The 24,252-nt window shown below is 41.3% G+C and overlaps 1 protein-coding gene across 4 annotated transcripts in view; it reads left to right on the top strand.

The window, feature by feature from the left end:
- ANXA2 (annexin A2) overlaps positions 1–22,026 on the top strand; it is a 30,748-nt gene extending 8,722 nt beyond the window's left edge. For all 4 annotated transcript variants that reach the window (XM_036389950.2, XM_036389949.1, XM_036389947.2 and 1 more), the window contains exons 2-13: positions 1,825–1,884; positions 5,868–5,967; positions 11,524–11,618; positions 14,387–14,500; positions 16,440–16,530; positions 16,997–17,076; positions 17,388–17,447; positions 18,044–18,137; positions 18,859–18,954; positions 19,925–19,983; positions 20,626–20,748; positions 21,655–22,026. In XM_036389950.2, the coding sequence (XP_036245843.1) occupies positions 1,837–1,884; positions 5,868–5,967; positions 11,524–11,618; positions 14,387–14,500; positions 16,440–16,530; positions 16,997–17,076; positions 17,388–17,447; positions 18,044–18,137; positions 18,859–18,954; positions 19,925–19,983; positions 20,626–20,748; positions 21,655–21,714 (1,020 nt within the window). In that variant the 5' untranslated portion in view covers positions 1,825–1,836 and the 3' untranslated portion in view covers positions 21,715–22,026. The remainder of the gene's footprint in view (positions 1–1,824; positions 1,885–5,867; positions 5,968–11,523; positions 11,619–14,386; positions 14,501–16,439; positions 16,531–16,996; positions 17,077–17,387; positions 17,448–18,043; positions 18,138–18,858; positions 18,955–19,924; positions 19,984–20,625; positions 20,749–21,654) is intronic.
- Positions 22,027–24,252: the final 2,226 nt, after the last annotated feature.

The following is a 24,252-nucleotide window of genomic DNA, read 5'->3' as shown; positions in this document are numbered from 1 at the left end:
TGGTAACAGCTTATTACAACTTCTGCAGGCTGTCTTTAAAGGCCTGGGTTGGATTTTACCCCTGAAAAAAACATTTATTCTCAAATATATCAGTGCATGACTGCCATTTTGCTCTGTCTTTTCTTCCCCTGGAATCTTACTTTTTCTTGAAGTCAAGTTGCTTTTGTTAAACCTAGATTGTTTCAGAAGATGGAAGATTCTCTTTCTGTGTTCTAAATGAGGAAATGTGAGATAACAGCAGTTAGACTACAAATGTACTGTGATTTTGCTGCTGTGTTTTATTCTTGTAGCACTAGCTATTTTTGCCAAAAAAATTCTTTGCTTTTCTCCTTACAGGAGTTAAAACAAACAAACAAAGAAAACAACAAGAAGAACAAAACACTTTTTCCTAGAGTTTTAACCAGATCACCATTATCAAGAAACTATTTCAAACTTCTCTGGTTCTCCAAGCCCTTAACTGGTCATTGAGTGGAGAGGAGATTGGTTCCTCTGGGGAATTGGCCTGGGTGGCTGGTCCTGAGGAAAGCCCCATCCTGTCAGAAGAGTGACTGCTGGAGGATTAAAAGCCATCTGAAAGCCAGTTGGAAGGACATAGGCAGGAGTGGCTGCACAATAGCTGGGAGTTGTCTGGGGGCCATGGAGCCAAGAACCGGCCTGGGGAACTCTGACAGTGTGGAATGAAGGGCGTGGCACCCAGCTGAAAACAGGGCAGTTTTGGTATCAGTGCAGTGTCTCTGGTTTTGAGGTGCTGCTGCCCTTTCTCCTGTCCTCTCCTAAGCCAGCTCTTTGCCCTGTTTGATGACTGGACTGTAGAGGTCCTGGGAAAAAGCTTTCATTTAACAGCAAATAATGTTCGCTGCAGGTGCCCTCCTGGGTGACTGGGTAGCAGTGTGAGAGCAGCAATGTCTGTCCTTTCTCTAGAGAAATTTGAGAGCAGGGTTTGGGGAATGCATCAAGCCTTTCAAATATTGCCCCTGGCTTACAAACTTTGGAAAAGCTTTCCTTAGCTGAGAGACCCTTTCACTAGAACAGTAATACAGCTCTGGTAAGCTCCCTGACCAGAATCCAGAGTAAAAAAGGCAAAGTATTGTAACATAAGTTTATCACATCAGTGTTTATTTCTGCCATGTATATAACCCATCTCAGGGTTGGGATTTTCCATGGTTTTTTTGCACATGCAAGGAAGATGTTATTCGGGTCCTGGCAATGGAGCACTGATATTAAGTTGCCACAATGGCTCTTTTTTGGAGCTGCCATTTTTAGGTAGTCCTTAATACCTCATCTCTGATAAATGTGGTGTTTGTCCTGGAGAGCTACAACAAAACCACAAGATCCAGATCCAGGGTTAAAGATTAAATGGGGTTATGGTTTTGTAAAATGCCCGCAAGAAAAGAAATAATTCCACTGCATTTCCTGAGTACTTGAAGAATTGGGCATGTGAATGCTACTGCTTGTTGTTGTTCTTTGACTTTGAGCTGGACCAAGCTATAATGTTTCTGAGTAATTTTCCTGGTACTGAGTTGTCAACTTAGGCAACTCTGTTTCTGAGGCAGAGATTTCTCAAATTCCTGTCTGTGTATTTAAAATGCAGAAGAAATGCTCTGTTTAAGGAATTTTTATTGTACAATGGAATGAAGACCTCTTGTTGCATTATTAATGGTGGTGTGGCTTGGAAACACTTAAATCTTCTTTCCTGCTTGTTATTAGCAGATCCACTGGACTGTGTCACTTGAAGTGCTGCAGTGCTTCAAGGCTGGTGGAACACACTGATGTAACTGTAAATATATTTAAATCTACTTTGTCTTTTTTTTTCTCTTCCTCCAGCATTCTTTCAAGATGTCCACTGTTCATGAAATTCTAAGCAAGCTCAGCCTTGAAGGAGATGTAAGTATTATTATCTAAGCAAAAAAAGTTTGTTTTACTGAAATGTCTCATCTTGTTCCTTTTACAGGACTCTGCACCAACAATTGTACTGAGCTGTACAGTTTACAAGATTCCACACATCTCTTAAACTTTTTATTGGCTAAAAACCTCATCAGCAGTGATCAGTTTTCATCCACAAACCAGCTGTAAACCATAGGACAGTTACATGATTTAATGATGTTACATGATTTAATCCAGTATCCTCCTGCTGGGCCTTATCAAAGCCATCACAGGGCAAACAATGGCTGGTTTGCATCTGTGTCCCTCTTTCTTCCAAAGGAACAAGTCAGTTAAGGATGAGAACAGAAGATGGAAATGAGTTTGCTTTTGCTGATACCCTCTGATTTTTTTCCAGTTAAAAATTGAAGAACATTATGAGAACAAAAGTATTGGGGATCTGATTCCTGCAATGGTTATCACCAAAACCAAACTGGCTTTTGAAAAAAATTATTTCTCGAACTTATTTTCTCATTTTCTGTTTTAGCTTTCATTGTGTATTTTTCACCACATCTGCACTTGGTTTATAGTTTTATAGAAATACCAGAAAGCCAATTTTTTTGTTTGATTTCTTCAGTTGCAGTTAGATGGTAGATTACCACTGTGGTATCAGCATATTGTGCCATGGATTTATGGTTCTGTGATTGTCACTGAAGAGGAAGTGAATCCTATCCATGCATTATTTCATCACATTCCTAATGAACTTGCTACACATATAAATCTTACAGCTGGTAGCTGCAGGTCTGAGCTTGGTACAAGCAAATGTTTTGCCAATTTTTGGTACTTATTGTGAAATTAATTATACCAGACTATGTTTGTGGAAGAGCTGTTGCAAAGAACTGGCCAGTGCACTGTAGGTAAGCAGTAAAACTGGTTTTGTAGTGCAAAAACAGTCAAGCCTTCAGCTTTCATGGTTGTGTGTTTCAATGGAGAATTACTTTTGGAATAATAATTAAGCAATCTATTCTCAAGGGCAGAAATGCTTCTTCCTTGATTCTTGCAAGTAGTTGCAAAAGTCAGAGTTGAATACTGTTCTATGGAGCATTTCCCTCAGAAATCCTGCTGCAGTGTCAGAAGGCTCAGGCAGCTGTTTGTGCTCTAAGCTGGAATCCAGAATTACTGAGTAGCTAGCCTGTGTAGCTCTGCAGCATTAGAGCAGTTCCTCTAAGCAGTGATTTAGCAAATTAACTGATGTTAAACACAGTAGTTGGGTCAGCAGTTTTTCTCTTAAAATTTTAACCTTGAGGGTATAGAATGGTTGTGGCTGAACCCCAGTGCTGTCCTGTGCTCTGCATCAGTGGTACAGGAGCTGATTTGAGTGAAGGTGAAGGACCTGATGGCCTCAGCCTTCCTTCCTTCCTTCCTTCCTTCCTTCCTTCCTTCCTTCCTTCCTTCCTTCCTTCCTTCCTTCCTTCCTTCCTTCCTTCCTTCCTTCCTTCCTTCCTTCCTTCCTTCCTTCCTTCCTTCCTTCCTTCCTTCCTTCCTTCCTTCCTTCCTTCCTTCCTTCCTTCCTTCCTTCCTTCCTTCCTTCCTTCCTTCCTTCCTTCCTTCCTTCCTTCCTTCCTTCCTTCCTTCCTTCCTTCCTTCCTTCCTTCCTTCCTTCCTTCCTTCCTTCCTTCCTTCCTTCCTTCCTTCCTTCCTTCCTCCCTTCCTCCCTTCCTTCCTCCCTTCCTTCCTCCCTTCCTTCCTCCCTTCCTTCCTCCCTTCCTTCCTCCCTTCCTTCCTTCCTTCCTTCCTTCCTTCCCTTCCTTCCTCCCTTCCTCCCTCCCTTCCTTCCCTTCCTTCCTTCCTTCTGCTGATCTGTGCTCCCAGCTTCTGGATCTCTCTGCAAGAGTACAGAAAGATTCTCAGACTACTTAGGTGTAGGTGAAAGGGTCCTGGTGTTTTAGGGTTAATTAAGCCTCTGAAGCTGTTAGTGATACTTGTTTCTCCCTCATGTTTCCCAATAGGATTAAATTTCTCAAGCTCAGAGGAAATAAAGCAGGTAAAGGACCTCTGAAGCCACTCAATGCATAAGGAGAAAACCAGTTTCTCTGCTTTAGTTTGGCTCAGGCAGGTGGTGCAGTTGCACATTATCTGGACTTCTACTGCCACGTTGAAAAGAATTTTATACTGAACTAAATGGGAAGTCAGTTTGAAAGCTTTGTCTGAAAACACAGAGTAGTAGCACTGTGGTACAGCAGTGTACCAGAGTAATTGAGTAGCTTGGAATTGAAATGGCTGCTTTTCAAATGCAGTCACCCTGATAAGACCTGTCAGGTGTCAGGGAAACTCAGTCTGACTTGGTACATGCCTTGGGTGGAGGGACAGAGGAAAAATGGCCAAAAATTGCAAATATGCTGTGTATTTTGTTAGTGTATGCTATCATCCTGGCAGTAAACTACTCCATCCAATTCACTCAGCAGAAACTTGGAGCTGGGTGGAAGGAGAGGGACCCAGCTCTGCTGGGGTCTCCAGGTGACTGTTCTAGATGATGCAGAGTGCAGGTCAATGAGCAGTGCCCCAGGATGGGGGCGCCTGGCTCAGGAGTCTTTCAGACACACAGATTTCTCTGAGGCTGCACTGCATGTCTCCATTTACTGTTTCCATTGCCACTAAAAGCAAAGGCTGTGTTTTGTGGTGTGGCTCTGGGCCAGACTGGGGCCACTTTGCTGGTCTGAACTGCTGGTAAGAGACAAAAGAAAATGATTCAGTTTATTGGTGCTTTTCTGACTTCCCATCTCCACAGCATAAAACAGATTGTCTGCAGAAGGCACAGGGGCAGCTGCCAGAGGAATCTGTACAGAACAGCATGACCTCTACAGGGATAGAGTCAGAATTAGTCAGAAACCATGGAATTTCTTAGTTCAAAGTGCTCCTCTTAAAAATTTGCATGTAAAAATATTTTCCAGGGATATTAGGATAGCTTAGCTCTGTTCATGAACCCAGCTTCCTTTTGGAGTTAGAGATGGAAACAAAAGTTTCTGGGGATCTTTTCCAAGAAAGCTTAGTTGTTCATTCACTTAGGAAATGGCTGTGGCAATTTCAGGTGCTAGTAGCTCTACCTCTCTGCCAGAGGTTTAGGTTTCTAAATTGAACTCAGCAGAGTGAAATTTGTGAATATTACCCAGCTACTTGTATGAGAATCTGTGGTTTAATTTAACCCTCCCCTGGGAGGTGCTAACAAGCTGTTAGCTCACACTGAAGCAGCTCAGAAGAGTTCCATCTCTGTTCTGGTCACCCTCTGTTTGCAACTCTAATCCTCAGGAGAGGACCATGATAAACAGCTGATAAAATCTGGTAACTTGGAAAATATTGCATCTGTTTACTAAGTGAGCTTACCTGCAAGTCCTCATACTCTTGGCAGTGCTAATTTGAAATGTCATTTGGTTTTGCAAGCCTCGTGCTGCTTAAAGGAAGGATCTGGAGGCCAAGAATTTAAAAAAAAATTATTAATAACTTCTGCTTTCTAGAATTATGGCCTTAAATAGATTTTTTTGGGGGTGTGTTATCTTTAAAGTTCATGAGACAGTGCACAAAACTTTTTCTGACTTTATCATTGTTAATCTTCAATTTCGTGCTTTTTTTTTATCTGTAGCTGTAATCAAAAGTAAAATATTGACTTCAAATCTAAACTACCTTCCTGTAGTAATTTTCCTTCATATCTAGCCAGAAAACTCTGGATTTTAGAATATTGAAGTTTAGTGAGTAAACTTGGAAGGTGTTGGGTTTTTGCTGCAATAAATACAACATCTATCTGTATATATTCTGTAAGCATGGCTGTGAGGGGATTTCTGGGCAGTGCACATGAGGAGAAGAGACTTCAGTGGCTATTAGGAGAATTCCATTTTCACAGATACCTGCTGGTAGTTCTTGCATTTAAACATTGAGCTAAATACCAATGTGGTTCATTAATTGCAAATGGAACTCTGAAGGGTTTTTTGTTGTTTTTGTTCTTTTCCCTGCAGCATTCTCTCCCTCCAAGTGCATATGCCACAGTGAAGGCCTACTCCAACTTCGATGCTGACCGGGACGCTGCGGCCCTGGAAACGGCCATCAAGACCAAAGGTGGGCACAGGGGCTGGGGCTGCCTGGCTTGCAAAAACCACAGCAAGACTGGGTCTCAACACCAACAGTTTGATATCCTTACTCAAGGATACCTACTTTAGGAGGTGTTGGATTCCTTGAAATCTTGACCAAGTTAGAATTTGAACCCTGTAAGTGCATGCTCTGAATATGCTTTTAAGTTTGTAGCCATGAGTTGTTGAGGTTATCACTTTTTTTTTTCCTCTCTTGATTCATCAGTACTTCAAATTCTTCTTCTTTTCTGCCACTTGAGAATGAAGTGTCAGCTCCTTTGGCAGTGGGCTCTGAATCATGGATTTCTACTGGATTGTTGGATTGGACATTTCTTCTTCCTTTCAGCTCTCCAGACACCTGCATAGGAGTGGTTTGAACATCTTTATCCTGAGTTTTGAACTAAATAATCATTCATCTTGTATTAATTTGGTGTCAAAGAAGGTCCTAAAACCTAGTTTCTGACATGAGTTTGCAGTATTTCAGGGGCAGGGCAGTGTGAGCTTCTCTGAGCTGGGTTATTGGACAGGCTTCCCTCTGGTACATTAAAGCCATCAGGAGACAGGAGTGTGAAGTGCAGCTCTGCAGTAAAGCCTTGCTGGCACTCCTGGCACAGGGAGTGCCATGCTTTCCACACTTGCTCCAGGCCAGAGGAGCAGCAGCTGGGCGTAGCTGGAACCAGCAACTCTTTTGCTTTCATGTCAGAGAGAAATTTAAAAGCCAAACAATTCCTCATCAGAAAGAAATGCTAAGTCTTCCATCAGTGCCAGCAAGGCATGTGTTTGACTTGCTATAAAATGTAAAATATATTCCCTCCATAACAAGCACAAGGCTTTCTTTCACAAGATTACTTAATTTAACTAGAGAAATTCCTTATTAGAATGGGTTCGCTTCTGATTTTGAATCATTTATGGTTTGGTTTTTTTTTTTTTTAAATTCCCTGATGAGAGAGTTATATATATATATATATATATATATATAGTCAGGTTTGACAGCAGATGCTTTGTATATATGTAGAGTTTTGTCCAGACTTTATAATTTTTTGCAGCTCTGATTATAGAGCAAATCTAGACATTTCAAATACACCATGAGACTCTCAGGGTAAGTACAAACTTACACATTTGAACTCTCAAGCTGCTAATTATTGCAAAAGGAAATTGCAATCTCCTGGGCAGTGCAAAAGCTTTTCCAGGCAGGAAAGTCAAGCTGAAGTTCTCTTTCCACTTTCTCTCAGCAAATTAAGCAGTGCAGTTAAGTTACATGGAAACATTTCAGTAGAGAGATGATTTTCAACTCTCTGAGGGAATAATAAGGAACTTACTCATGGACCTGCATGTTTGTAGGCTTGAGCTTCTCTCTGCTTATTAGTTTGTTACCCAGAACTTATTCTGGGAAGGTAGCTTTAAAGGGAAAATCTCTTTATGGTTTTGATACCAGATTTCCACCCCAAAGAATCTCACAATGGAAGTATTCTTGTGGGGAATTAGGTATGAGAGTGTTATGACCCTTCTTCCAGGTACTGTTTCTTTGCACTTTGAATGCTTTGGACCAGGATATTTTCATCTGCTAATTCAGAATATTTGATAAAATGTGAGTTCTCTAAAATACATGTAGGGAGTTTTCCTCAAATGAAAATTCCAACTCATCCAGACAAGAACTGGTTTTTATGAACAGTGATTAAAGAGCTACCTGCAAAATTGAATTTTAAAATAATTCTGGGAAATATCTAAGTAGTAGTTGAAAAAATATAACACCCATAATGAACAGACTGTCTGCATCCACAGCAGCTACCATTTTCTTAGGAAGTATCACCATTTCTCTAGCATTTAGTTTGCATTGAATGTGGGAAGTAGAAATAAGCAATGTAAGTTCTCACAGAGTGATGAAGAGGAATATGACTTGTTCATGTTAAAACAGTGAGAGAGGTGAGTTGTAAATATATATGCAAGCTGGTTTGTGGTTGAAAATTAAAAAAAAAAAAAACAACAGGCGTGTAAGAACCATTTGGGAGGCTTTACTCTCAACAGGATAAAGGACACCTGGTATCTGAACCCTTCATAAACCCTTCAAATAAAGCCCTTGGACTTTCTTTGTGTTGAAAATGGAGGTCTGTACATGCTTTAATGGGCCTGTATTTCACACTCACCAAAGCAGTCTTTCCAATTTCTTGGAAATTATAGCACTGCCTTGGAAGTGATATCTTGTGGAGTCTTATCTCTGGCTATACCTTATATAAACAGTGCCTGAAGTCTGCTGTTTGCCATCAGGGCAGGCCAGCTTGGGAGAGATACCTTATAAATAATTATATGGTAATTATTATATGGTAATGGAAACTCCCAGAATTAGAGTCATGAATCTCCATTTTAGTGATTCTTGTGTAAAATGGCCAAAACTTCTTTTACTGTCTGAGCAACAGCTGTATATTTGGTTTAGGAGAAAGATCTAGGGCAGAGTGTGTGACTGTTCTGCTCTATGTAATATCTAAATATTTCAGCATTAATTCTTCAGAGTCATTCCTCAGAGTTTGCTAAGCCATCTGTTCATCTGTGGGGACCTCTGGAAAATACTGTAATGTGTTTGTTTGGGCTTACATCTACCTGCAAAAACTGTACTGCACAAATACATTGTGCAGCCCTTTGCAGGGCTTTGAGTGGAGCTGAATTAAATGCAGGGGGTTTATATATATCCACCAGCCTAGGAAGGGAGATGTGCAAAAATGTCTCCAGGTCATATAAAACCTTGTAGTTAGCAATTGCTCAACCTAGAGGTTGCATAATGCAAAAAACTTGTTACAGTTCTGGCTTCTTCCTTTTGGCATAAATGCCATGGCTAAGTTTGGGTTTTTTGCTCTTGTGTTTCTGCAGCAAATTCATTTGGTGCCTTGTCATGTCCTTTGTCAATGTTGGCTTTTTGCTGCATAGGACAAGAAGCTGTTTAATTTCTGTATAATGCTCTAGGGTGCTCTGGGTACAGATCAGCTGATGTACATGAACCTAAGCAGAAGAAACTATCTATAAGGGGCACTAACAGAGCTTATGTTAGATTTCCTCTTCATTTTTTCTTGTGGCAAAGACAACTGCTGAAGTGTCTCTTTTCTGTTTCAGAATTATTTCCTACCATTGACTTTTATGTGTCTCAAGTACTTGTTAAATAATTTGTCAGACTAGGTTGTGAATATTTGTTATTTGCAGCCTTCTATTGAGGACTCATGGGATACTTTTTTATTCCATGGCTGTCAGACTTCAGGCACAGGTTTGTTGTAGGAAAGGGCTTAGAACATAGATCTGTAATAAATTCATTACATCCAGAAATTGCTAAAACAATGATGATGTGTAAATCAGTCAGTTCAATCTTAGAGAAAGGTCTTCTGTTTAGGTAGTATATCCAATATGCCCATAACTTCTGATAGAGATTGTAAGGTCATGAAATAAAAGTTTTTAGAAGATATCTGCTGGCTTGCTGGTGAGAGAGGGCAGTGCCTGAAATCCACCAAACTGCATCAGTCACATATTCCAAGTATCAAAACTGTCACTAAAGAAATATTTCATTGCAACATGGTTTGGGTTTGGTGAACCCTTGCTAAGCAAAATAGCAGAACTGAAATTGTGGTCTTGTTTTATCTAAATTTTTCCCTCTTACCCCATTTATGTTCATTTCCTCATTTTTGCTGACTGAGTTCCAACACTGTGATCTTACCAATGCCACCACACATTGCCTCTTTAACTAGAAAAGCTGTTATTAAGCAGAATTTTTCTTTCCGTTTCCCATTGATAGAAAAGCAGGGATAAAATCTGCCTAGCCAGAATAAATTTGAAAATAAACTGTTTCATTGCCTTGAAACTTTCAGAGACTTTAGCAAACAGCAAAGGAAAGTGCTGGAGCTGCTGTCCTGCTGTGCCCCACCTCAGCAGCTGTGAGTCAGCATCCTGTGTGTGCAGCATGATTCCCCAGTGTGAATGAAGTACAAACCCTGAGTTTCCACTGAATGCCAGAGCCATGAGTTAACTTCATATTTCCATAGCATGTGTATGAGAAACTTGGATGCAGTCAGTCATTTGTGGGCTTCTAATCTGAAGCAATTGTGGTACAACTTGAAAATGTCATTTGCTTTTTTGAATGCCAAGAATGTTTTAAATTCAGAATTTATTAAAAAGCTTAAGACATTGGCTTGTACTGTGAGCCTGCAACAGCTGAAAGGCTCAATGTCTGTGTGTGGCCATTTCTGAACAGGGAGAATTTGTTTTCTTTTATAATGTGCAGGAGTAGATTATGGCTGAAATGTGCAGTCAGCCTGTTTTCAAGTCAGAGTTTGTAACTTAGACACATTATGCTTTCCAGGACCTTATGGCATCATTTGCAAGCCCAGCTTGTGTGAATAAGAGGACTGACGTAGGTCTGCCTCAGCACAAGCTAGGGACAGGAGGCTACCAAATGGAGTATTTCAGCATGAAAAATGTGGTGAAGAAAGAGAGAGCATTTTTTGATTAGACTTATAATTTTAGACTCTGCAGCTAATGGCTAAAAGGTTTTTTGCAAGATTCCTACTGTATATGATTCATTTTTATGACATCTGTTGCAGTTCTTTTTTGTCAGGTTACTTTAGGAAATAGGGAAAAGAAATGGAGCTGGATTCTGGCAGGGATCTGAGTCCTGCTAGTAGCTACTGATCCAATCCTTTCTTTCTGGGGTTTTTTATGAAGATATCATCTTTTACACTGATGTGTGTGCAAGTGTGAAAGAAGGGATTCATAATACTTTTATTAAACAGATAGGGCTCACATGAAGATCTGGGCTTGTTCTGACCTCTAGATTAGAGCCACCTGTTTGCTTCGAAAACTGAGAGTTGCACTGAAGTGCATGGATTTGGAATGATTCCCTTGAAAGTAAACCTTCACTGATGTGCAGTTCACTTTCTTAAAAGATAAGTTGGGAGTTTGAGCATCCACATCCTCTAGGTGTGCCAGTTACAGCTCAGCATGGATCTGCCAGTGATGTCAAAAAGAAGTAGCACGTACTCAATTCTTCCAGTGTCAAAAATCCCTTCTGTCTTTTGAGCCTCTGAAACATACTGAATTAAATATACTGGTTTATTTTCCTGTTTCCATGTTTGGAGTGATGGATTAAATGGCTTAAACAGAAAATATAACTGCTTTATCAAAAAGTCTTAATTTAAAAAATTCCACAAAAATGACAGGATAGGCTTTAGTAAGTACAAGTTTTAAAGTCTGTGTCCATGAGCAACTTTTTGCAGAATTCTGAGTGCTTGAGAACTAGTGCACAGACACATAAGTGAAGCACAAGACAGAGTGGCAAAGCTGATGACAAACTAGACTTTGAGATGTGTCCAAAGATCTGCATCCCACCCAAAGTCTGGACTCTAACTCATGGCTTTTTCCCACAGCCAGGACAGGATAAACACGAACTAGTGAGAGCTGCTGAGCTCTGCTCCAGACAGCACATGTGCTGTGTTTGGGGTGTTGGGGAACATGCTGATACAAGAACAGGGACAGGAAAGCTTCTCTAACTTTCTGTCTTGTGTCTTTGTAGGTGTGGATGAGGTCACCATCATCAACATCCTGACAAACCGCAGCAATGAACAGAGGCAGGACATTGCTTTTGCCTACCAGAGGAGAACCAAAAAGGTGGTAAAATATGAAGAAATAGTAATTATTGAATATTTTTCCTGTGGAAAACTAGATTTTTCAGGTTTGGTCTTGTCACTGAAATTCAAGATGCATCTACTTTGTCCATGGTGTCATAGTTTAGGACCGGTAGAACTTTGGAATATGGTGAATATGCACAATTGGGACTGCAGTCTGTTGGAGATGGTGGTTTCCTAGCACCTTCAGAAATCACAGTGGAATCCACAAGATTCCCTGGTGAAATGTGCTAAAAATACTGAGAAGTCACTGGCATGAAGTGCCTCCATTTGAAGGAAAGAAGGAAAGAGAAGTGCTTTAAGGGATTGGTTTTTTTCTTTTGGTTGGTTTATATCTTTTGGGGGGTGTTGGATTTTTTGTTTATTTTGTTAAGACAACTCAGCATAAGGGAAGCGTTCTGTTTCTGTTCACACAGGTAGTTTAGCTGAGAAAGCACTGCAGTCATTTGTGCTATGATCACTGCAGTTGTGGAATAGTGATGTAATGAGTTGAACTGTCATTAAAAATTATCCTGGCAGAAATACCTTAAGTACTGATCTATTGATGGAGAGAAATCTGAAAGATGTGTGCAGAATTCTGCAAATGAGTCTTGCTGTCTGGAAGGCAAGAGCTCTTCTCTTTTGAAGTTTTGAGAATCTTATCATATATGAAGTTTCATGCCAGTGAAAAAGAGGAAACTTTACATCGAGTTCAGATTTTGATAATGTATCTCTTCCAGGTTTGCCAGACCCCAAATGGTAGTCCTCAAGTAGCATCCCAGAATACTCATCTGAGCCCAAATGTAAATATAGAGTTAAGTTTTGGGAGTTCAGCAGCTTTTCTGCATGACTGATAGAGGCACAGCCAGGTTGGACATGTGCATGTGTGCACACGCCTGCACATCCTGCCCTGGGGACACTGGGACAATCTGCACATAAATGGACCCCAGGCATGAAATGTGTCACTTAAAGCTTTGTTAAATGTTCTGCATGACCACAAAAATGCACAGTCAAGAAAACCTGCAACTTTTTTCATGTTTCTCTCTCACTTTTTTCCCTTGCTGCGACCCAAGAACAAACTGAATTTATCAGAAGTTTAACAAGTGCCAAAGAATAAAGCAGTCGTATAAACAATGGAAATGTGCAGTAGAAGCCACTCAGATAAACATGTGAGGAGGCAAGAGAGGAGGAAGTGGGATATGAAAAGACATGTAGGTATATCTTCTAGGGACAGTGTCTGATGGTTCTCTTTGCCAGCAGTTGTGCAGATTTTGTTGGCAATGTGTCGTGCTGTACTAGGCTGCTTGCTTTGTGTGCTGCAGGACCTATCAGTAGATCATAATTTTTAAATGTCACATAGTCTACCTCTCTTTAAATTCCTTTGGGATGAGCAGTGTCTGATGGAAACTCTTGGTTTAGGTTGGAAGGGACTGTAGTTGCCCAAGATGGACACCTTCCACTAGATCAGGTTGCTCAAAGCCCAGTCCTGGCCTGGCCTTTTAAACATTTCCAGCGATAAGTCAGCCACAACTTCTCTGGGCAACTTGTTCTTTAAAATTTATTACAGAGATATGTGCTGGTTTTCCTGTGGCAGTTCTGAAGAACACATTTTCACCCAAATAAAGGCTGGAGCATTGTATCCCACATGGAGTGGTTGTACTAAAAATGTTTCTAGGTCTAAAGCAGCCAGATGCCCCAAACCCCCATTCCCTCCCTTGGTCAATCCATGCAGAAGGTGCATACAGTATTGGCACAAATTAGTGCCCTGGATTAAGTGGGTGACTCTGGAAATTACTAAATGTCTTGGTTCATTATCTCTCTGGCACAAACTTCTCTGCAATTCAGCTGAGGTCACTTTCCCTACCCCCTTTTCCCCTGCCTCTCCAGCTCAGTGATTGTTAGTGAGAAACCAGCAACTGAAATGCAGCAATTCCCTTCTGAATGCTACAGATTGACTTCAGCTTAGGGAATACATGGATCTGTGTGAACCCCAGACTTGATCCTGGGGATTTCAGCTTTGTAACTGTCCTGGTTTGATACACTACTACAGGGAAGCTGATACTAGCATAATTCAAGTTGCATCTGAAACCCTTAAGAACATCTGAGTGTTTGGTGCAGGTTTGCATCCTCTGCAGTGAACGTTCCTGACTGTTTCTTTTTCTAGGGCTGACTGGCAATTAACCATAGGGATTTGGGCTACAATCTTCTGATAGTTTCCTTGAAGAGAGGCATAATTTTTCAGTGCTCAGGGATGATTTTTTATCTCCTCAGATAGCTGGTTGGGAGCTAGGCCTTACGGTGGAATAAGTGTGCAGTCAATTTTCCAATGTCTTGGCTAGTAAAGGGCTGGGAGAAGAGGAAAACCACATATAATACAGTGCTGCTGGGAAAACTGTGGGACTGTGATGGAGCAGCAGTGAGCACCACAGTGAGACAAACTCAGATCCATCTGTGCTTATTATCTCCAGCAAAGTATCAGTGCTTCAGGACTGGAGTGAAGCTGTTTAGATGTGTCTGCACTGTGCTTTCCAGCACTGTGTCAGACACTGGTGCACTTCTTCTTATTTTCAGAGGATTAGAAAAAAATTCCTTTGCCCTAATTTCTTTCTTAGGCTTTCACAGCCAGAAAGCTCTTTATGTTTCTGTTTTCTTGTCAGCTGTGTAAGAAACACTTCTGCAGGCTTGGAGACTTAAAGCCCTGCAGGTTAAATTCTCTGGAGATCAGAAGTGAGCTTTAATTTCTTTTTTTCCATCGTCCCATCTCTTTTACAGGAACTTTCTGCAGCACTCAAGTCTGCTCTCTCAGGTCATTTGGAGGCAGTGATCTTGGGCTTGCTGAAGACACCAGCACAGTATGATGCCTCTGAATTGAAAGCTGCCATGAAGGTAAATAAACTTTGAAATTTAACATTGTTGATCTGATGTCGCTGTCTTGGGAAAGAACATGGACTTCATATCCAGGGCCATAGTTTTCAAACTAATATTATTTTTTTTAGTGCTGCAGTTTAAATATCCAGCTGCAAGGCATCCAAAATGAGAGAAATCATGGAACTATGTAGTTTTAAAACTCTTAATTAAATCCTCTCTTTAAGGAAAAAGTCATTCTTGTCAGCTCAGGAGCAACAGCCTGGCTGCTTTGCTGACTGCTCTTACAAACAATGCATGGGTTCATAGTATGAGAAACCTTTAAGAGAGCAGCTGTTAGCAGGAGCCATCAGATCCTCTGCTGGTATTTATGGGTTTAGAGGGGAATTTCCAGTTACTGGGTCATATCACTGATCTGGAAAGAACATCCTGTACCAGAGCTGCCCCATGTAGAACACGAGGAAGATGGGGCATCAAAAGCAGTCTCTGCAGAAAGAAGTATCTGCTGTGCAGGCCTCTGAAACAAGACTTGAGAGGTGCTCATGCCAGTAGAGTCACCTTTGTAAGCAAACTAAGGTTGGGAAATCGTAGTTATAATTATCTAATCATCACTTACATTCTGGATGTTCTTGTTCAAGTTAGGGTTTTGTTTGTTTTTTTTTAAGAATAAAAGACCAGTACTAAGTTATGTCTGAAATTTAGAAAGTGTAAATAATACTAATTAATTAACTTCTCCAGATGATTAAAAAGGAGTTAATGAACAAATAAGAAAACAAAACCACCCCCTCCACCACATAAACACACACACTACCCTGACCCCTCCAAAAAAACTCCTTAAATCCCCAAAGCCAAAAAACCAACCCACTATGGAGGTGGTAACTCTTCAACTATGGGCCAAATGCACTGTTTGGGTAATCAGATGCTGCCCTCTCCTGGTCTGAGTACAGCCTATCCATAATTTTTTGTGACTCAGACTAGTCTGGGGTTTGGCATTAAAGACCAAGCAATTTCCTTACGGTAGTCCCAAATGTAGAATATTCTATCCTCCCCATGGGTTGCTTTTCCCAGCTCCCAAGGAGTTCCCATTACTCCTGACCTGGTCTGAATTAGCAAAACCTCTCAATGCTCTGAATTTGCCTGAGCTTAAATTTGGCTTGATACGTAGAGCATTACAAGCTATGACTTTGGCATCATTTGTTTGCTTGAGGAAAGCAAAGTTATCACTGAGGAGTTAATTATTTTTCTAGTACACATTCTTGAAAATATTTCAACAATATTTAGAAAATTATATATGTTGCTAGTCTTCATTTTTCCCCAGATGCTTATTAGAGCCATTGTGTAGAAAGCTCTCCTAGTTCTCTTAGCTTTATGTCATGTTAATAAAATTACTTGGGTTTACTCCTCTTTTTCTTTTTTTTAAATTTTTTGTCTTGTCCCACTTTCTTGCCCCTTCAAGGGAGACATTTTACCCAAAGGTATTTTGCCACATAATGGCCTCCATTTTCCACAGATTCAAGACTGCAGCATGAGACGTTTCCCAGGATGTTACTCCTCTTGAAATCCTCTGGTAAACTGTGCCCATTTTTGCCTGCAAAGTGACATTCTGTTACAGATGGGCTTAACAAAAAGCATCCTAACAGGAGGATAAGACTGGAATTTCTTCCTGTGCTCCCAGTGGATAGAAAAAAATCACACAGGCCATGATAAGCAGACCTTCTCCAGTTATGCTGGTGAGGAGGCCACTGTTAGACACTCAAAGCAGATGCACATTGTCCAGAAAGAACATCTACAGGATCTCTAAGCCACTGGAAATATTCCATCTGTTTTTTTCTCAGGAGCAGTTGGCAAAAAATATCCCTGAACTGTTACAGTGGGGAAGAGATGTCCATAAAATGTTTTTAAACCATTTAAGCATTCCTGTTCATTGCTAGCTCCTAAGTGAGCCCTGTTTGTGTTGCAGGGGCTGGGAACCGATGAAGACACACTCATTGAAATCATCTGCTCCCGAACAAACCAGGAGCTCAGTGAAATCAACAGAGTCTACAGGGAAAGTGAGTTTACTTTGCAAGTTTCCATGTACTATGTCTTTTACCCTAAATCACTTGGATAAATTCCCCTCAGTGTGAATTTCATTATTAGAAATCAAACACAAATCTGCTTTGGTTCCCTGCTGTTTTGTACTGGTGTTCTGGATATTTGTGTGATTTATATAGTTGCATCTTGTTGCCTGGTAGCAAACAGACTGAAGGCTATTTGCTGCTAATACAAGTTGTGTCTAAATGAAATTTTTTGGTAAGCTTTCCATGAGACACTGATTGCATGGACCTCATGACTAGCTGGTAGCAATGCTGGGTTTGATGTAGGCAAGTGTGGGCTTGTTTTCATTGACTTCCAATGAAAGTCTGACTTAGATTGTAGCTGTTCATGTGCATAAAACACAGTAATTAGCAGCCCTTTTTCTTGCAAAGGAGTATTCGTGAGCTACCCTTTGCCTGAAAAGAACTCTTTGTTTTCTAGTGTACAAGACAGAGCTGGAAAAGGACATCATATCAGACACATCTGGTGACTTCCGCAAGCTCATGGTTGCCCTGGCCAAGGTAGGGCTGTTCACAGTTTCCCACTTTCTCCAATGTGCCTGAGGGGGGCTGCCAGTGAAACAATTGGGTTTCTGATGCACTCTTAAATTCCCCTGTATTTTCACCAACCTTTGGGGGGAAAAAATATTCAAATGTTGAAGGGCAAAGTATTTTAACAGAAATGCAGCATTTACAGCATTAACTTTGTAATGGGGATGGAGTATGCAGTTGCTCATTTAGCAAATTCAGGTTAAAAAAAGAAAAAAAACCTGAATATATGCATAGCTTACTTTCATAGAAACCTTTCTGAAATACTGATATCTTGTTTGAAGGGCAAAAGGTGTGAAGATACCTCTGTGATTGATTACGAGCTGATTGACCAAGATGCCAGGGTAAGTGCTGGTAGTGACCATGAAATATGTCCAGTTGGTCAGGCCTTGGGGGATATTGAACATAAACATGGGAGTGGAGAGCATTTGTGAAGTAGGTGTGTGCATTTCAGATTGTCCTGCACAGTAATGTTTGCATGGTGTCAGTGAATCTGCCACTTGCAATCCTGATGCCTTCAGGGATCAGTTTTCACAGACTACTTACCCAGCATACAGAAGCTCTCTGGTATTTCTTTTAGATACCTGAAGAGAGAGAGCCTTTAACAAAAGGAAATGCATCCATTGCAGTGAACTTAGTGGCTCTTTGTGCTTGTTTGTTACATCTGCATCTGTCAAGAGCAGTTCTGCTGAGGTAAACAGAGCTAAATACAGAGTAAAGCTGTGGCCAGAGGTGAATACAAAGCAATTAGTCTTAATGTCAGATTTAGATCCTTAAATGTTGTCCTGGTGACCTGCTCAACCCTGTGTCCTTGTGTGTTTCTCCCACAGACACAGTTCCAGTAGTGCTTGTTTTTCCAATAAGAAAATTGTCTACATTTGCAATGGCTTCTTCTGCAGCTCCTGATTTTTTGTGATTTTCTTTTTCTTTCTAACCCCAGGACCTCTATGATGCTGGTGTGAAGAGAAAGGGAACTGATGTCCCCAAGTGGATCAACATTATGACTGAAAGAAGTGTTCCCCACCTGCAGAAAGGTACTATTCAAGAGACAGAATTTTTTTTTCCTGTAAGAGAAAGTTATAATAAAATGGTAATGATTTTGTCCCATGTATGATTGAAGTTATTGTGAAAAGCACTCAAAAACATAGGAGATCTCATAAATCTTAATTCATGTCCAAGGTGTTAATTTTTTTTTTTAATCTAGTTATTTCTGTGGATGTGTTGATCTCACATTTTAAGTGTGTAAGCTCTTTTTTACACAGGTGTAACAATGCTCAGTTATATGTCACATACCTGAAAACAAAGATGTTGCAGACCTAGAAAATATGGATGCAGGATACCTCGAGAAGTCCTGTGGCTTTTACCTCTGTGCCAGGGTAGCTTAGCTATATCATGTGCTTAAATCTGCCAGTGAAGACCCAAAAGCAGCTCTGATACTGCTGTAAAGCAGCACATTAGAAAAGCCATTTGAAGACTTCTCAGAGCTTAAATCACTATTGTTTCAAAAAATACCAGTACAGGATTAAGATGGTGTTTTCCCAGATTATGGAGGTGTTCAAGGAAAACAAAAAGGCCACAGCATGGGATCTTTACAAATTTCTGCTTGTATTTAAGATGAGATTCTCAGAAGGACTTGCATGGATATTTATTAATCATGTGTCCCTACATTCCTGTGTCTGTGTTCATGCTTTGGTTGGTTATTTCTGCCAGTTCTTAGTCTGGTTTTGATTTTACCTACTTTCTCTTCTGTGCTAGTGTTTGAGAGGTACAAGAGCTACAGCCCATATGATATGTTGGAGAGCATCAAGAAGGAGGTTAAGGGAGATTTGGAGAATGCCTTCCTTAATCTTGGTAAGTTACCCTGAAGTAATGACTGTCCTTATATAGGATCTTTTCAGGGCTCTTGCAATGGATCATGTTAAAGGTAGGACCTAGATTCACCCTGCTGGATGAAAAATTAGCTGGACATGCTGGTGTTGTTGGATCCACTGCTGTATTTTTGGATATTGCAGATACTGAGAAGCAGCTTATTTTTGCCCTCTGCAAGATATAAACTTTGCTTTCCAGTTAAAATTCAAATGCATGTGTGTTGTGATCTGCTGTTGGTTCCACTTTTATTTGATAGAGGGGCCTCATGTTTGTTTCCCCAAGCAAACAAAAAGGTTGAAATTGTTCAGTACCCACCTAGGCTGGAGAGAAAACAGCATGTGTGTGTGAGAGGAGGAGACAGGCAGGCAGTGAGGGTGGTAGGGGCTAACTGAAGAGCTGATTTGACACTGAATTCTCTGAAATAGGGAGGCAGGGTGTAAGACTGATACTGTGCCATGAGGTGAAGATGACAAGGATGTCACTGTGTTTAAGAGGGAGTTCTTTAAGGGGAAAATCCATTTCAGACTGAGGGTGAACTGAGAGCTGTGTAATGCAAATTGAGTATAAACAGAGCTCAGCCTTGAAAAGGTGGCTTCTCATGGATGAATATACAAGGAGTGTTCCAGAGGAGAGATTGCTTCTAGAATTGGAACCATGAACTGGGAGCTGTGGAGGAGGGCCAGCATTCTGAAATTATACAGTTCTGAAATTATGCCATTTTCATGGAAGGAAACCCTTCCTAAGAATATGAGCATCTGTGGTTCAGTCACGAGCTAAACCAAATGACTTCTAAGTAGCATGTCAGGAAAAATATTTTCTCCGTGTCCCCTTTTTGGAGGAACTTTTGCTGAAAACCTTATTTTGACTACTTATCATAGCTTTAAAAATGGCTGCAATATTCTGTGTCCTGTGCATGGGCAGGATATTTAACTATTCTTGTCTCTCTCTTCAGTCCAGTGCATTCAGAACAAGCAGCTGTATTTTGCAGACAGACTGTATGATTCCATGAAGGTAGGAAAGACTGGTTTTTCTCTCTACTGTTTTTTTTTTTTGTTGTCTTTGTTAGAAACTTCTGTTCACATGAAATGTGACTGGCATGTGAATAAATTAACAATTACTTAATATTGTTCAAAAGCATTCTTTAACCCTTACTAGCCTGTATTATCTATTCGGATTTCTCTGGTATAGGGAAATGTAGGAAAGAGTTTTATTATAAAGATCTTTATTAGAGCAGTTGATTATAATTAGCAAAGTTAGACACGTCTTTTGCATGTAACCAAGAGCTGATAGCAGAAAAAGCTGTTTATTGAATACCAAAATAAGATATTAAATTGGCCTCAAAACATCTTGTGAAGAAAAAGGAATAAAGAGAAACACCTGGTGACAGGCACTAGGCGGTTCCAGGAAGAGCTGGTGAACCAAAAGTGCTGCTTACAGTCTAAGCTAAATTTGTGACTGCAGGTTGGTTAAACACTGCTGATGAGACAGGTACATTCATGCTCAGATTCTTGCATCATAATAATGATCTTTATTAGAAGATTTGATTCATTTTATCTTTTATTGCTCATCTTTGTTGCCTATAGTTTGCTGTCCTACCATTAATTAATGGTAACATTTCAGCTATTGCAGCTCTAAATGTGTGTCTGCTTGTAGGGCAAGGGAACCCGGGACAAGGTCCTGATCAGGATTATGGTGTCCCGTTGCGAGGTTGACATGCTGAAAATCAAGAGTGAATTCAAGAGGAAATATGGAAAATCTCTCTATTATTTCATCCAGGCAAGTTTTTCATCTTTGGTTTTATATCATGGGCCTTTGCAGCAGTCTTCATTGGATTTGTGGTACCACTAGAATTCATGGGAGGTGTGTTAGAGACCACAGAGAGAATATTGTATTATTTATGTACTATGGGAAAACCCACCTTTATCTTCACAGTCTAGAGCTGGTACAGTTCCTGTCAGCCACTTGACAGTGTATGTGGGCTTTGTGCAATCAACTGATGTGTTCTGAAAGAGAATTCTGCTCACCAGTCCCTATCCTCAGATCAAAAGAAGAGACAATTGTTCTGTGATTGCTGAATGAAAATAGAACATCTAAATTGATACTCTCTTTCATTTCAGTGCTCAAGGAGAAGGCTCCTTAGCTAGTGACTTTTGTCCATTTCTGTGATTGGACAGGAGCTACACGTGCTAGGTTTTGTCTAACTTGGGGCATAAATAAAGAGTTTGTGAATCTGTTTCAAAGCTGATCTTCACCCTCACAACAGCTTATGCTACATTATTCCTTGTGTAGATGAAGCTGAGTCAAAATCTTAACCCAGAATCTTTTCCTGAAGGTGTCAATTGTAGATTATTAGCAATTTTTTTCAATAGTGCCCTTGGTGTATGATTTTTGCAGTGGTCAGTGAGACAGCAGAATCAAGTCCTTCAGCTTCCCTTTGTTGTGTTACTCTTTTTTCATACCCAAATTTCTCTCTTCTTGGCCTTGCATTTGTATTGCAAGAATGATTAAATAATTTCACTTCACACATAAGTAAAACTCAGTCAAAATAGTCTCCTCCAGGCTGAGAAGGCTTCAGTGTGAATCATAGACTGTCCCACAGGTTTAGAATATAATTCATATGCTTACACATTTTATGGCTGTTTCCTGACATGTATTTTGTATTTTTCTTTCCTTGCTTTACAGCAAGACACAAAAGGGGATTACCAGAGGGCACTGCTGAACCTGTGTGGTGGAGAGGACTGAAAACTGTGATGGAAGAAACCCAAGTCCAGAGAAATGCCTTTTTTGCTCTTCATTTTACTGTAATCCTAGAAAACCTGAATTTCCTAGCTACCCTTGAGTTGCCCTTTCCCTGCCAGAGCCCTGCTGCAGTTTGCTCCCCTGCGCTGTGCATGCCCTCTCGGCAGCTGTGCTTGGCTGTGCCAAAGCTCCTAACAGTGTATGCAGAGACACTAACCCTCCAGGAGACACGGGCTCACACGTGCTGGTGAAAAGCTCTGCCTCTCTGTGCAATGTTTCTAATAAAACAAATAAAATTATGTTTTACTTTAACAATATGGGTCTTTCAGATCTTAATTTGAAAACTGTCTAAACAGTTGATGTTAGCTTTTGCTGTCCATTTTCTGTGTTGTTTCCATCCTCCTCAGGTTCACTACTTGGGGCTGAAAACTTATGTTCTTCCCTCAAGCCCTTCATCTGTTTAATGATTCACTTTGTCAGCAAATCCAAAACCATTCTCTTCACTGGTTGAGGGAGATGATCCTGCCCCTCTGCTTGGCCCTACTGAGGCCACAGCTGATGTGCTGCGTCTAGTTCTGGGCTCCCCAGTACACAGAGACATCGAGCTCCTGCAGTGGATCCAGTGGAGGGCACAAAGATGATTTAGGGAGTGGAACATCTCTGATGAGGAGACACTGAGGGAGCTGGGCCTGTTAAATCTGGAGAAGAGAAGACAGAGAGGGGATGTAATTAACACTTATAAATATCTACAAACTGGGTGCCAATTGATGGTACCAGACTCTTTTCAGTGGTGTCCAGCAACAGGATGAGGAGCAAAGGGCATAAACTAAAACAGAAGAGGTTTCACCTCAGCATGAGGAAGAGTTGCACACTGAGGGTGGCAGAGCACTGGGAGGGCTGCCTGGGGTGGTCATGGAGTCTCCCTCTCCGGAGACATTCCAAACCCACCTGGATGGTCCTGTGTCACCTGCTCCAGGTGACCTGTCTGGGCAGGGCCGTTGGACTGGATGCTTTCCAGAGATGCCTTCCAACCCTGACTCTTCTTTGATCGTCTCTCCCCTAATTAAGTGCCACTGAAACCTGAGCCACAGCCCTCTCTGCCTGCCTGTGAGGGGCCAATACTTGAATCCCTCCTCAACGTTAAACTCTTTGTGTGCCTGTATGCAAGGGGGAATGGTTTGAGAACACAGAGCAGCCTGTCTGTAACAGGGGTGTTTTCTGCAGCAGAGCCGTGGCAGGGATCGCTGCCCAGGTGCGTGGGGCCGGGCCGCTCGGGGGGAGCGCGGTGGGCATTGCTCCTTCTGTGAGGGGCGAGCTCCCGCCGAGCTTCCGCGGCGGGGCAGGGCCGGGCCGGGCGGGCTGAGGGCGCCGCGGGCGGGCCCCACGGAGGGGCTGGGCCGGGGACACCACGGACCGTCCCCACCCGGCTCAGTCGAGAGCCGGTAGGATGCACTGCTCTTACTAAGACGCTTTCTCCTACTACTGCGTGAAACTCACGCCCGAGGGTTAGGGAAAAGGGGTGAAGAGCAAAACTTCCCCCGCCGCTGGGAGCGGGGCGCGTTCCCCTCACGGGTGAAGGCTGAGGGAAGCGGCCATCCAGGCGCTCTCCGGGGGCTGCTGATCACATCCCCAGCACAACATTTCGTGCAAGTGTCACAGAGTTGTCAGGAAGTAAAATGGTTTCCTCTTTTCACAGCTGTTGCTGTTTTGGAAATGCAAAAGTGCCTGTAAGTATCAGCTGTTTTTCCTCACTTTCTGGTTTGTAGCTGTCTGTTTCAAAAGCTCGGGTTCTCCTCAGAGAGAATTTTGATCTCCTCAGAGATATGGGAGGCACACAAGGAGGCTGTTTCATGCCACCATTAGAAGGGTGAGAGATTTTGCTTAAATATCATTGGCTGTAGACCACAAAAAATATTTGGTGTGAAAACACTGCTGTTGGTAAAATATTGATAACTTAAATGCACAAATGATACAATTTTTCAGGAGCAGCTCCAATTTAATGCCTGATGGAGCAGTGTCATTCACACCTGTTTACATAATGCCTCTCTGTCTAGATTTGTACATTTCAAAACTATTGCTGAGATAGCAAATCACTCTTTGAATCTAATTAGGTAAGTCATCTCTATAAATGTTGCTTGCTCAAATGTGGCCTTATAAAAGAAATCAAATTGCAAGCATTTTTCCAGTCAGTGGAATGAACAACCAGAATTTGATGGCTGGCATGCTCTGCCTCACTGCCATGGGATGTTCAAAATTGCAGGCTGTCTTTCTTCAGGAGCAAAACCACGTTAAAAAGCCAGCAGGATTTCAAAGGTCAGGGCAATTTTTACTGATCTTAGACTAGGAAGTAAATTTGTCTCCTGTGAGACCTAGAAGATTTCTAGAAATTCAAGTTGTTTGTTGGCATTGTTGATTTTTTTTTTAATTACTGGCTTATTGATGTTTCAGATAGGAATAAATTTCCAAGCTCTGATGTTGATCCTGTCATTTGGTTGCAGCCTTGCTAATAGGCAAGATGGGTCCCTGTCCATGATGAATTGT

The sequence above is a fragment of the Molothrus ater genome, chromosome 13, assembly GCF_012460135.2.
Source record: "Molothrus ater isolate BHLD 08-10-18 breed brown headed cowbird chromosome 13, BPBGC_Mater_1.1, whole genome shotgun sequence".
NCBI lineage: Eukaryota > Metazoa > Chordata > Aves > Passeriformes > Icteridae > Molothrus > Molothrus ater.
This window is presented reverse-complemented; position numbering and strand designations above follow the sequence as displayed.